The sequence below is a fragment of the Danio aesculapii genome, chromosome 16 (assembly GCF_903798145.1).
Source record: "Danio aesculapii chromosome 16, fDanAes4.1, whole genome shotgun sequence".
NCBI lineage: Eukaryota > Metazoa > Chordata > Actinopteri > Cypriniformes > Danionidae > Danio > Danio aesculapii.
This window is the reverse complement of record NC_079450.1, coordinates 30,591,918-30,606,087: the sequence shown is the minus strand read 5'-3', so window position 1 is coordinate 30,606,087 and position 14,170 is coordinate 30,591,918. Positions and strand designations below refer to the sequence as shown.

The window sequence follows — 14,170 nt, the reverse complement described above, 5'->3', positions numbered from 1 at the left end:
AAAACACAATAAGTTCACAAACTAACTATGTGCAATTAAATAGCCATATTTGTGGTTAGATTATAATATATTTGCATGTGCAGTAAGGAAGGAACATTCCACTATTCATGGGGGCCCCCAGTTTAAAAAAATAATAACATTAAAATATTAGTGGTTATAGACACATTTTACAACATATGATAGAAAATTTATAAAATAGCTATATGATTAATATAGACATCTTGGCATTAGTCAGGTCACAGGTGCCCCTAATTTCCTAGGGTCCTAAGCCGCTGCTTACCTTGCTTATTGGTTAAGTCCACCCCTTGATTGGGTGGTTCCATTTCTGCACTCTTCAAAGGCAATTTTAAATGTTTTTCACCTGAATAAAATAGTTTTTAAGAAACCAGATATCTATCTTTTATGCCATCACTGCAAAACCCCTTATTTGAAAGAATGCAGTCTTTCTCCATGAATCTTTGTTTTTAAGCATCTATTATACCGTAATTACAATTGGCAGCTCAGTCAAATACCGTTTTATGATAATATTTCAGAATCCAGAGAGCTAAAGCAAGTTCAAAAATGTTAAAATTCCAGATTAGTGAGGTGTTTCGAGACAGCCTTTTCAAATGTACCGCTAAACGTGGTGAGGGTGAATGATAGGACGGATCCTCCTATGAAAGACGCCACTAGGTCGCATTAACATCGGTGCCATTGAGTTCACACAATATGAAGGAGCACAGCGGCAGGCAAAAACCAACTCCAGATTTTTCAAATCGGTGCGTTTGCCCGTTTTGCACCCGCATAATGTAACAGTAAACGACACATTACAAGCTACGAGAATGGGAGCCAAAAGCTGGCTTTTATTTTGACTGCAAGAATGTGGTGCGGGGAGCCCTGACAATACGCCGTTCAGCTTTCAAATGGAAGATTGGCTACTCCAGCTCGTTTCGGTGGAAATGTTGCCGCTGCTTTTTTCACACAGACCCTTTTTAATCGCCATGGATCTTCGGATTTGGATTCTTTTACCTCTGTCGTGTCTTGGGCTGTGAAAAAGAGAAAGACAGGCTACGCCGATCGACCGGGAGGCAACATTCTCTGCCTACCTCGACATTTTGCTACCAGGGATTTAAATAATCACGTGCTACAACAACGGGAAGATTTTTTTTTCTTCTTAATCAGAATTGATGTGGCCGTCTGACCTTTAATGAGTTCAACCTGGAGGGCAAAATGAGTAGGGAAAGGCCGAAGAGAAATATCATTCAAAAGAAATTTGTAAGTGCACATTTTGTCGTTTAATCCTTTGCGTGACCATCGAATTTCAGTGGCATCTGCCTTGTAATTTGCGTTAATCACACCGCTGTTTCCCCCCGTGTTAAGTTAACCTCAGGTTTGCTGACAGAATTGGGTCAGATGTTATAAACGAGCAGTCCGTGAACCATCTTCAGTGTGAATTAAGGGTTAAGGACGGGCTGGCCGATGCGTATCTCGCTGTTGACCCAAATAATGCATTGGGCTTTTGAAGTGTACCTTGATACTGTTCGCATTTCCGGTGTCTGTGTTTGTTTCCACTGTCAGGTTTGTCATAAAGGAGCTCCAGTCGATGTAGACGACCGTCTCTCGACACTAGCGTGGTCAGTTTGTGGTCGTGTGTGTGTGTTTGCGGTCGTCATTCGGTGTGTGTGTACGTGTGTCTGTGTGTAGGTCGGTTTTTCAATGTCACAAGAACTTAGCTTGTCAAATCGTGGGCAGATGCTGGTGTTGTGGTAAGGGCTGAGGTGGTTTACAGCCTTTCTCTGACCTCCTGCTGTTTGTGTGCTGTGTGCAGACTGACCTCTTTATTGCTAAGATATGCTAAAACTGGTCCTCCACCCCTTCTGCTTTCAATCGTGTCTGATTTAGTTCAAGCTCTTTCCTGAGTTATTTTGTCCATCATATGTGATCAGTAACAAGAGTTATCTTAAACTGAAACGTAAACATTTTGATTACTTCAACTAATGTTATCTAATGAAATGATTTTTTTTACTGTAAATAAATGTATATGGATATACACTAATTTAATGCTAAATTAAACTCAGCTAGTTGCCAAGGTAACATTTTTTATTTTCATTTAGTTTAATGTGATGTACTGAGGTAGCTAATATGTATATTAAATTATTAAATGAAATTATTCATAATCATTCATTTAATTAGTAAATTAAATTAATCACATTTAGAGATATATAGATGGAAAAAATGATACAATGACAAAAACAAAACAAAATTGTTAACATTTTAAGAAAAAAAAAGGAATTTAAAGCTATTAAATGCTAATAAATGTATTATATGTATGTATTATAGCAGCATGTTCAGGTCCACTGGTCCCTTTTTAATGGTTGTCCCTTTTTAATAGGCAACACCATTTTATTTCTTTAGGTTTTTATTGGTTGCAATCTATTAATCTTTATTTCTAAATCTGTTTGATTTGTCTGGAGGTACAGTTCTGCTTGTAAGTTTACATACCCCCTGCAGAATATATAAAACTGTAATCATTTCAATAAAATAAGCGGGATCATATAATTGCTTGTTTTATTTTGTTTAGTGTTCTGAATACGTTATTTCACATAACAGCTGTTTATACTCCTCAAGACACAAATGCTTATTGAATATCTAGAAATTATCCCAGTGAAACTTTACATACCCTTTAATAATATTGTCTGTTGTGACCTGGATGATCTAAAGTATTTTATGTTTTGTGATAGTAGTTAATGTACTTTGTACATTAGTACATATGTACTTAGTACTTTGTTTGTCCTGATCAGTTAAATTGGATACTTTTCTTCTGAGAAATCCTTCAATTATTGTACTTTTTAAAGTTTACAGCATCTTCTGTAAATTGTACTACTTTCCAACAGTGACAATGTAATTTTCACTCAAATTCTTTTCACTAGGACAACTGAGGGTCTCAAAGACAACCTTTACTAAATGTAATAACATTCACTGATACTCAACCAACACAATGCACTGAGAACAGGGGTATAAACTTTTGAACAGGATGGTATCTACAGTAAATTTAATTTAATTTAAAATTTTATTTACTGCCCTCCAGCAGTTAATACTTCCATGTTTCCTGAAGACAAAATAAGTACAATGAATGTAAACTAATCATCTATTTATATATTATAGACATATCATGGAAAACTAATTGAAAGTAACATTGAGAAAAATGTAATCAGGAAAGTTTTGCAAGATGGGACTCATCGACATGAAATAGATTTTTAAAGTAACCTCCCCAACTGTTACAACCTGGTATTAATGTATTAAAATGTGTGTCTTCCTACCTGCTTGTTCAGATTTGTCGACCATCTAATTCAGCGTTTAGTGCAACACACAAGTCCTGTTGAATGAATAAACCAATGTTACAGGATTTGCAATCAAGTGGGAACGCTGGTGAGTGAAAACAATATGAATGACAACTTCATTTTCAATCATAATCCTTACGTTCTGGTACAATGTAGCGAAGTATGAATGGCTTTTTTACAACATGTCCCATAATGATCAAGGCCTGTAGATGGGGATCAGGTGGTCTTTTGTGGATGTTAGAATGCATTTGAACACATTTTGAGCAATCTGATAAAATGCATTTTATACTATCTCTGAAAGTGGTCAAGAGTAGACTTTTTAGATGCAGTTTACACCTGTTTACATCTAATTTTGTCAACGTTGATTGATCAAAACGCACCTTAATACTAAATGTAAATAGTTAATTGATGAATCTTAAAAAGACGTTTATTATTTCCTTAGATTTGCAAGTGTTTTGGTGAACCCTCGGTTGGAACGCTTTTTGATGTACATAAATAACCGATATTCAGCATCAGCAATGGTGTCTTGAAAGAGCGGGGCCTAATGCTATAGAGCATTTCATTGGTCAGAAGATTTGATAAACTGAGTTGACGTTTTTTGTTTATTCATTTGGCCGTAAGTGACAAAACTAAGGATATGAATGTTTATATCTTCTAAATGCTCATTTTGTCACTGTTTTGGAGTACACTAGATAATAGATTACCTTAAAATGAACATATTTATACTGACGCCTAAAAAATACTTTTGATTTCACACGGACGTAAACTGGGTGAAAAGAACTATACACAAGTATGTTTTGCACTGATACTAGGGTTGTCATGAAACTGGAATTCCATACTAATTGGTATCACGAACATTTGAGCGCTGTGGAGCAAGTTCTTAAACACAGCTGATTTGCCATTGTGTTCATGTGCTCAACAGAAGGGACTGTGATTGGCTGTGAAGGCCGTCATTTCACCAAACTCACTGCAGATTACTGCACCGCATTTCAGTACCGATTGGTATCAAATTCCAGTATCGTGACAACCCTAATAGATTCACCTTATTCTCCGCGTATGAGTGGGCGCAGCCATTTGAATCATTTTGGCTCGAGACTTCCGGTCTCATTCACTTCCATTCATTTTTAAACGTTAAAAACAGCTCGTTTTGCTGCTTGGTGTTGCAAACTGATATTTTCTTATTATATTATTCTACTTTGTCTGTATTGTCATGCAAACACTTGTTTGTAGAGTGAGTAGTTTGACCAGTTTCTGCCGTTTATTATTCCTAGTCATTTCTCCCATAGGCAACTGAATCGGAAGTTTTAAAACAATTACTAAAACGCGCGCACTTCTGCATTGAAGAATAAGGTCAATAGATGAATAATGTTTTTACATAATGTGAAGAAAATTTTAATAATCTAAGGAACTTTTTCAACCGTACATTCTTAAAAGTACAGGTTCTAAAAGAGTGGTTTTGCAGTGTTGCCTAAAGGCTGATTTATACTTCTTCGTCGAACTCAGTCGTATAGTTCAGCACAACCTTTGCGCAGTCGCACACCTCTTGCTGTGACTGACGCTGCCGTGCACCTCTCAAAAATTGTAACTACAAGTTGCGACGATGCCTAGCATAAACTCTGTGATTGGTCGGCTTGATATCGTTGACAAATGTGGGTGGTGGTGAGAGCCACGGCATGGTGCAAGCCTGTTTAACAAGTGCTGAGTTCCATTAAAGAGCTCCAGTTGGAAACTTTTGTTTTGTGTTTACCTTATGATTTAAAGTTGTTGCATGTCTGCCGGTTCCCACACCTGTTCCCAATTTGAGCTACTTGTACATTAAGGTAACATTCAGAAAAATGGGTCATGGCGATCACTCAAGGCAAAAGTATAAATCAGCCTTTAGAGGAACCATGTTTGGTCACCTAAAGAAGACCTTTTTTCCTTTTTTTAAATCTAATAAACTCTCTATAAAGAACTTTTTATGAAAATAAAAGTTTCTATGGATGTTAAAATTTATGAGTTCTTCGAGGCTTATTGTTTCATTCAGTTTGCTGTCTGAAGTCTTTGTTTACATTAATTCTTTGATGTTTAATAGCTGCATGGCTAGAAGTACAAGCTCTGAACAGTCAGTTTGGTTTTGTGAAGCTGGGAATGATCACTTTAAAGACCATAGCTTCTTTGTATGATGCTCTGCGCTTTGGCTTTAGTCAGTATTCACCACAATTCATTGGATAAAATACAGCTGTCACTTAGATGTTTACACATGAGAAGGCACTAGCGCAAACACACATTTAGCGCTTCATGCTAAAATCAATCAGTCGTCAATATGAAGGTCATTTATGAATAAGCTTAGCATAAACCTCCACTGTTCTTGAAAACTCAAGGCTATAAGTATAAATAGCACATTGTGCATATTGAGACTGCGAATGTTTTACATTCTTCCTTCTCTCTTGCCAAACCGGATATGGACGGTTACTAAATCAACACAGGGATCAAGAGATTTCTGATTATGACTGCATGAATCAACAGCACTGTTGATATGTCGCTTTTCATTGTAAAGCAACCCTCATTTACACAGTAACTGGGCTGTTACACTTCCCATTATGCGATTTGATCTCATTCTTTGGGTTTGAGAATATTATATAATGTCATTCAGGATTAGGTGAGGTTACGGCACACGTTATTACTGTGGATTATTGTATCATTACCGAAGTGTAGTGTAAATGAACAGGCTGTAAAAACAGGGAAAGCTGTAAGAAATCGTGTTTCACGCTTTCTCCCGAGCACCATATGTGAAAACAAATCTATTTAATGTGACAACAGAGCAGAAATTGGCAGATATATATCGCTGGGTGTTTACAGTGAGCACAGGCCTGCCTCACATGCCAGAGATGGCCATCTAAACTGAAGCTCTGGTGTCCTGCACATTTTCTTTGGCCTCAGCAGTCAGAGATATTTGATATACTGTATGTTTAGCTGTTTCGGACTCATCCTTGGCATTGGTTTGCTTCAGTCAGTAACAGAGAAGTAAAGCCAATGCTTGACCCACTTTAGGTTTGTGCCACATTCACAAACTCCAGGAAGGCTAATTCATTTGAAGTGTTCACTTTATAAATGGGTTTTAATCTCGCAAATATTGAGTGTTTTTGGAAATCTTGAATAACAGGTTTTGTATGGTGGCTTAACTGGAAAGAAGCCAGTCTGTAGCTCAAAATTGGTCAGGTTTCACCTTAAATAAGTGTGATTTAAATCAGTTTCCGTTATAACATAACTGTAATATTTTTGACATTTCTGGTTCTTGTGAATGACAGAAACATAATGTATTTCATCACAGTGTGTTTTTTCACATTAGTCAGTGTATATTTCTTGGTGCAGACTTGTGGGTTTCATGATATATTGTTTCTTCTGTGGTTTGAAATATTGGGCCTGAGAAAACACTTTATATTACGCTGTTCATTTACATGTGTATTTACATGAGTAATGAATAATAATACTAATGGACTACATGGATTTACAGAGTAATTATTTGTAGAGTGGATTGTTATATTAATTATATTAATGTGTTATGTGAGATGCTTGCTGACACGGTGAAATAGTTAAATAAGGGTCAAATTTGTAATTTTACACCCTAGCAACAACATTGAAATGCCACTGATGTCACTCACTGATTCATTATCTTGATCTAATTTTCTTTTTATTTGTTTTATTACTTGTGATTACTTTTCAAGAATAGTTAAACACATCTACATGCTCAACTGTTTACATCACGTTAGAATACATTTTTGTTTAAATCTTTATGTTTTGAATAATTTTTGGGTCATTTATGTTTTGCATTTTAAGTGTTGAACAAATGGGTTTGACCATTTTGTTTTTGGTTGTTTATTGGGCAGTACAGTGGCTGAGTGGTTAGCACTGTCACCTCACGGCAAGAAGGTCGCTGGTTCGAGCCTCGGGTGGGTCAGTTGGCATTTCTGTGTGGAGTTTGTATGTTCTCCCCGTGTTGGCGTGGGTTTTCTTTGGGTGCTCCGGTTTCCCCCACAGTCCAAAGACATGCGGTACAGGTGAATTGAATAAACTAAATTGCCTGTAGTGTATGTGTTTGTTTGTGAATGAGTATGTATGGGTGTTTTCTTATTACTGGGTAGCAGCTGGAAGGGCATCCGTTGTGTAAAACATATGATTGAATAGTTGGTGGTTCATTCCAATGCGTCGACCTCTAAAATAGAGACAAGCCGAAAGAAAATGAAAGAATGAATGCTATATATACATTTCCCAGTGATGGGTTGCGGGTGGAAGTGCATCCTCTGCGTAAAACATATCCTGGATAAGTTGGCGGTTTATTCTGCTATGGTGACCCCAGATTAATAAAGGGACTAAGCCGAAAAGAAAACGAATGAATGATTGCTCAATATTTTATATTTGTAGATCAGAATATGTACTTCAGAATAAATAATAATTTAATTAATGTATTATTTTTAACATAAACATATCTAGATGAGTATGGAACATTATTTCACCCATATTATGAAGTTTTTCATATATATTTTAAAGATTTTGGTCGCGATTATTATGCTTTTATGGTTGTACAATTATTATTACTTTACATTTTTTAAATAACTCGAATTAATTGAATATTTTTTTCATACACACCATATGGGCATTGGTATTATCAACACTGCTAATCTATATTTTAATAATCAGCAGTGATGAGCTGAGCTACAAACATGATTAATATCACATGTGTTGTCTACACCCATACAGCCTCGTTCCGTTTTATCTGTGTAATGAAATTCTGTGGCTGTGTTATCACTCTCAAATAAAACAAAGGATGATGTAAAAACTGCAGGCTGCTTGTAATGGCTGCTTCATGCCTCTGTCTCAGACGTGTCCAGCTGTGCACTAATTGATGCAGTCATCCCAAACCCCAAGGAGATGCACTGTTTTAACTTGCTGAATTGGGGACAGTTGTTGCTGTGGCATTTTTGGAAATCAGATATTTAATCAAGAAACGTGTCTGGCATTTGTCTATTGGTTTAATAGATTTTTAACTTGTTTTTTTGAGAGATGATACTCTTAGATGCCATAAATGGCAATCTGATGTGTTTAGAGGCTCCGGTAAAACTTTGACAAGCAAATGTTGTCGTTTTTAATGATTGATAGTATGTAGTTTAGAGTATCAGTGCCCTTCTGAAGGGACTCTCTTTGTTTGCTGCTGTTAGCAAAGCAGCTTAGGATGTGAGCACATTACTCTTCAGTTCATAGCCTCGATTGAATGAAACATGGATGAAAATTAGTGCAAGCTGACTTCACCAGTGTCATTTGAACCTTCAGACTTCATAACAATTTCTTTTCTCTATATGTTGCCGCTATACAATGAATCAATTGTTGCCTTCCTCATTTGTAAGACACTTTGGAAAAAAGCATCTGCTAAATGAAAATGTAATGTTTTATGGACATTTGGAGATGGAGATCTCAAAATATGCAAGAATAACAGCAAAGAAAAACACATGACATCACCTGAGGCAGATGCATTTTTAGGTTGTGTATTGTTGGACAGGTTTATTTTGGCAATACGCTGCTTGGTTTAAAATGATAGATATTTAAATTGTGCTACAAGTCATTGGAATATTAAGTAAATTAAGATATTTTTTAACTATAAAATACATTAAAACTTAGCTTTCTACTAGTAATCTGGCTAGGCCCTTTGTTTAGATGTCAAATATTGTCTTATTCCATACATCAATGGAAAACTGAAACATATGCTCATTCTGAAAACGTAGCCCTATATACATTTCTGAAGATTGCGAATTATGTAGCTAGAAGTATGTATGGCTGCATTTCGTCTTTAAAATGAACGCTACAGGGCGGTATGACACTGTACCTTTTCTCGCTTGACGCTTACCTCCGTATGGACCGCATTTTTGCTGTTACCAGTTTGCCCAGTAGATATAGGAGTAGAAATATGCATTAAAAATACACCTCTGGCGGATTCGTGAAAACAAAAATGGCAAAAAAATGTACATATGGGGTACGTAATCAGAATGAGTCTGGATTGGAAAACTTTTTTATTCAGTTTTTAGATTATAAAAAAATCTCATTCTCAGAAAACTATCCCTTAAGACTGGTTTACTGGTCCAGGGTCAGGTCTATCAAGTACTGTACATTCATTGACTCACAGGAAAAAAAAAAACTCTTTGTCTTAACAGATCATTTGATTGGACGACTGACTTTCCAAAAGACTAGTCTCATTGCACACCATGAAAAATGCTGTTTTAGTCATTGTAAAATGCCTGAGCTGGAGCTTTTCATCAACGATTTGGTTAATTTTTATTGCCAAACATCTGACAATTGCCTCTAAATCTGCCTCTGTTTATCACTATGGTTTTCACCCTGTTGCAGCAACTTGGCAGTTTTATTCTCTTCATGCTGTGTTCACACCAGACGCGGAAAGCACGTATAAATCACACTATTCACACGTAAATAGCCCCGTGAACGTTTGAGGTTACTCGCTTCAATCACACGTCAATTCGCCTAATGGGCAGGGCTTCTGTCTGCCCGGTGACTCTAGCTTCGTTGCTAAATGGCTAACATGGATTTTATTGAGTAAATAACAGTGTTTATGTGCTTTATGAAGGCTGAAAACAGCGTCTATACATTTAGGGCCGTGTCTGAGTCTACTAGATCTTTTCAGAGGTGCACCCAGCTCTGTGAGCTCATAAACTCCTCCAGAAATTTAACCTAGATGATGGAGGCTTTCAGTGGTGCTTCTGACTAAGCCGAGCCCAGTTTGATGAACTGTTGTTCTAAAAGAGTGGAGGATTACCCCCAGGACACCAACAACAGGCGCTACGTCACAATCATACTCCCACAAGAGCAAGCTCCTGATTGGTTAACGTGGCGCGAATGTCCGCTTAAAGCTGTGTTCACACCAGACGCGGAATGCGCGTCAAGCGTGAGTGATGTACATGTTAAGTCAATGCAAAGACGCGAATAGACATCCTGCGGCATGATACACACGAATGACGCGGTGCGAATGGTATGGCGCGAATTGAGCGTTTTGTGCATTTGACGCGTAAAAAAATTACAAAAATGACAAAAATGAAAAACAAATTGTGTTAAAAAAATTTAAAATTTCAAAGTCTGACAATAAGTTGTATTGTATCGTATCATATTGTAAGGTAAAGGGATAGTTCAGGCCATAATTAAAACAAGGTGTTTGCGTGGTCTTAAAAAGTATTAGTTGATAAATCAATTATTAGCAAAGTAAGGCCCTTAAAAGGTATTAAAAAGTCTTAATCGTGTTTTTACGAGGTCTTAAATTTTGTTCAAGCGTCGTCCAAAGTTCAAAAAAGCATAAATACACTTATTTTCCTCCTAATATTAACAACGGCGTGCTCCATCCATGCGATTGGTTTGGGCAGGGGTGCGTCCGGCCAAGCTCCTCCGCCTGGGTGATGTCACGTAATTTGCAACAAACGTGGGAAGGTGTGGCCACTTGAGTGACAGCTAAGTCTCACTGGTCGCCGTCACTTCACCTCAGCTGATTCCGGATGATTTGCCACTGAACTCTGAATATACATCATGTGTTGTTTTATGTGGCTTTACTCAGTCAGTTGCTTTTTGTAATTATTTTCAACAATTATCAGATAATATGGCATACTGTGTGCACTTCATTTTGCTCACAACCATTCACGTGGCCTCCACTTCCCAGGTGAGTATAACATTTATACGTATATACCATATCTATAAATGTATTTGTTTAATTTAAGATAATTTATCATTTATAAGTTTCTTTAGACCTGTAATGCTCTCCAGAATCTGACAGATTGATTAGCTGTAGGCTCCAGAACAGTCACCTGAAACGTTGTCATACAGTGTTATGCCTGGATTTCATAAATAGTCTTGCATTTACTAACACACACTATATTTGAAGTATTTGGAAGTAATTAGCATTTTCATCCTGTAGAAAAACGTCATAAGTACAATGCTTAGTGGCTCATAGTATTAGAACAGTGTTTTTAAAGGACACTTTATTGAAATAGTGTACAACCAAGCACATTTGGTCAGAACACAAATGAGTTGCAGGTAATGAAGTTTTAAGCGTTTCTTCCGAAGAAAAGCCTGTCTAAGCAAAATACTAACAGGCGTTTATAACTCCGCTCACGTTCCACCTCTTTGCCCTTATTTGGTTACCCCACGGTTGGAGCGATGATGTGCAAACAAAATTGCGCTGGCTAGCCACGCCCACTTATAGCTTCATTTGTGCTCTTCAAAAACCTATGGGTGACCGCAGCAAAATGGAAAAATGTAAGTGTGCGTACTACTGGTTAAAGAAAGACGAGTTTAAAGAGTGGCTGAAGCCCGTCGCTGAATACAACCGCATAATTTATTCTTTCAAGCTTTGTTTCTTCCCAGCTTATCTAAGTTCTGTTGCATGTTTGTGCTCCATTGATTTATTTAACTACAACTGTTTATTAACAGCTGTTAATTAAGTCAGGTTTGACGCTGATTAGAACTTGAAGTGGCGATGAGGTTTTAAAATATTCTGAGACGCTCTTTAAAAAGTCTCAAAAAGGTATTGAAATTACCTTTAGGATGCCTTTTTTCCACTCAGTAGAACATTGAAGAAACGAAAACTGTGATCTTTTGTGATTCATAAAATTCAAGTCAATAGCACTCCGAGAGTCATAAAGATACAGACAAAACAAAATGAATTTCAGTGGCTCCTGAGGATACACTAAAGCAAAACGATCAACAAACTGAACAGTCTTGGCTTGAGGGTGCTGAGATCTCTTTTGATTTGCATCTTCTGATGGAAACACAATGCCATGGGAGATCACAGAGTTTTACATTAGTTTCAGTTTAAGCAAGTATTGTTGTTATGTCTGTTGAGATGGAGGGAGGGAAGTGTGAATGTAAAGCGTCCAGGTTTGTCACTGGCGTTCTGCTGTTGTCAGGGCAGGAGAGGGGACTGTCATTGGGTGACTCTGTGCTTCTTTGGCTCTGTCTGCAGCAATCTGTCTTCACAGCGAGGTGAATGTGTAGAGGCTGTTGTCACTGGAAACAAAGTGTCCTTGATAAGCGAATCCTATATGGGCGCAGGTTTGTGGGAACTCCCTGGAGCATTGAGTCCTTTGTGGTTTTACAGTTGGTGAAGATTGTGTTGCTGAAACTGGGAAGATCAAAACATGTATTTGCAATGTAAGCATAAAGATCAGCATTTTTTAATCTGTTTATATTTTTGAATAAGTTTAAGTTGTCAGTTATTTTTCATTTTCTTTATGTTGTTCTATTTGCACTTTTGGTGTTCAGAGTTTTCCTTCAGATTTTTGTAGATGGAAAATCGATCCTAAAAAATAAAATATATAATTAACATAGGCTCATTCTGAAAACGTAGCCCTATATACATAATTCTGGCGAATAGAAAAGCCCTCGCCAGATTTTTACCACGTTTTCAGATTTTACCAGATTCTCACTGTTATTTACTTGTTTATTTTATTTTTTGGCTTCTGTTTTTGTCTTACCCGCTTTCTGGAAGCACTCTTAACTGGACTCGAACCCTATTGTTGTGGTCAATTCTTCTCTGCATCTCAAGTCTGCAGATGTATATGGTGAGCTACCGGACAAACTGGTAACAGCAAGAAAGCCATCCATAGAGATGTAAGCGGTCAGCTGGTGAGCACAAAAAGGAACGGCGTCATACTGTGTAGTGCTTGTTTTAAAGACAAAATTCAGGCGAATTATGTAGGTAGAAGTACGTATGGCTGCATTTCGTCTTTAAAACAAGCACTACGGTGTCCAGTTAAGAATGGTTCCAGAAAGCGGGTAAGACAAAAACAGAAGCCAAAAAATAAAATAAAAAAAAAACAGTGAGAATCTGGTAAAATCTGAAAACGTGGTAAAATCAGGCGAGGGCTTTTCTTTTTCTGCATTGTTTTTTAAAAACTGTTGGTTGGGTTTAGGGAAGTGGGTCGGCAGGTCAATTGGTGCTTTTGAAAACACTATTGGTTGGATTTAGGGAAGGAGGAGGGTGGGTCAATCCATTGCTTAGTCAGTCAGTCAGTCATTCAGTAAGTCAGCCTCTGGTGGATTTACACAAGCACAGCAAATGTGAATCTCATGAGAGAAATTGAGAAAAAGCATACACAGCGGCCTCTGGTGGATTCCCGAAAAACAAAAACCTGCAAAAAACGGAGCTCCTGGGATATATTTGACGCTCTTCAGAAATGTATATAGTGGTATGTTTTCAGAATGAGCCTGGGTTGTATATAATTGTGGGTGCCATAAATTAATTTAAGCCTGTCAGCAAAATATAATGTACAAAATGAAAGATAATAAAATGTACAAATTTAATAATCAATAAGAAACAAAGACAGTTATATTACTGCAATCATTCTTACTGATTTTGCAAAATCCTTTTTAAAATATAATATTTTAAATATGCAGCAATAATTAAATATCAGACATCCAATGCTGATGATAATATTACCATGGTTTGCTCTGGTTCGTTCTACCAGCATGAACCATTTCACCATTTGTACCATTTCACTATTATGCCTTCAGCTTTTCTCACAGTGCATGTGATGGTCGGAGGACAAAACTCACTATAGTTGAATTCTTTCATAGTTTTAAACTGATGCTTTCTAAGTCAGTCAACACTGTATAATAACTGCACATTATAAATCGTTTATTAAGCGTTAGCAAATGGTCATCTTTTAGTTCATAGTTAGTAAAGCAGTAATTCTGCTTTAATTGACAATAGTAAACACTATAAATTCAGCTACAAATGCTGTATGGTTGACTCTTAAGCATATATATATAATGTGCATAATGATTGTATTTTCATACTTTTGTGAATGAGTAATATTTCA

The 14,170-nt window shown here is 37.0% G+C and overlaps 1 protein-coding gene across 1 annotated transcript in view; it reads left to right on the top strand.

The window, feature by feature from the left end:
* Positions 1–666: 666 nt before the first annotated feature.
* jarid2a (jumonji, AT rich interactive domain 2a) overlaps positions 667–14,170 on the top strand; it is a 90,262-nt gene continuing 76,758 nt past the window's right edge. Inside the window, exon 1 of the mRNA XM_056474851.1 lies at positions 667–1,254. Within this exon, the coding sequence (XP_056330826.1) occupies positions 1,210–1,254 (45 nt within the window). The 5' untranslated portion in view covers positions 667–1,209. The remainder of the gene's footprint in view (positions 1,255–14,170) is intronic.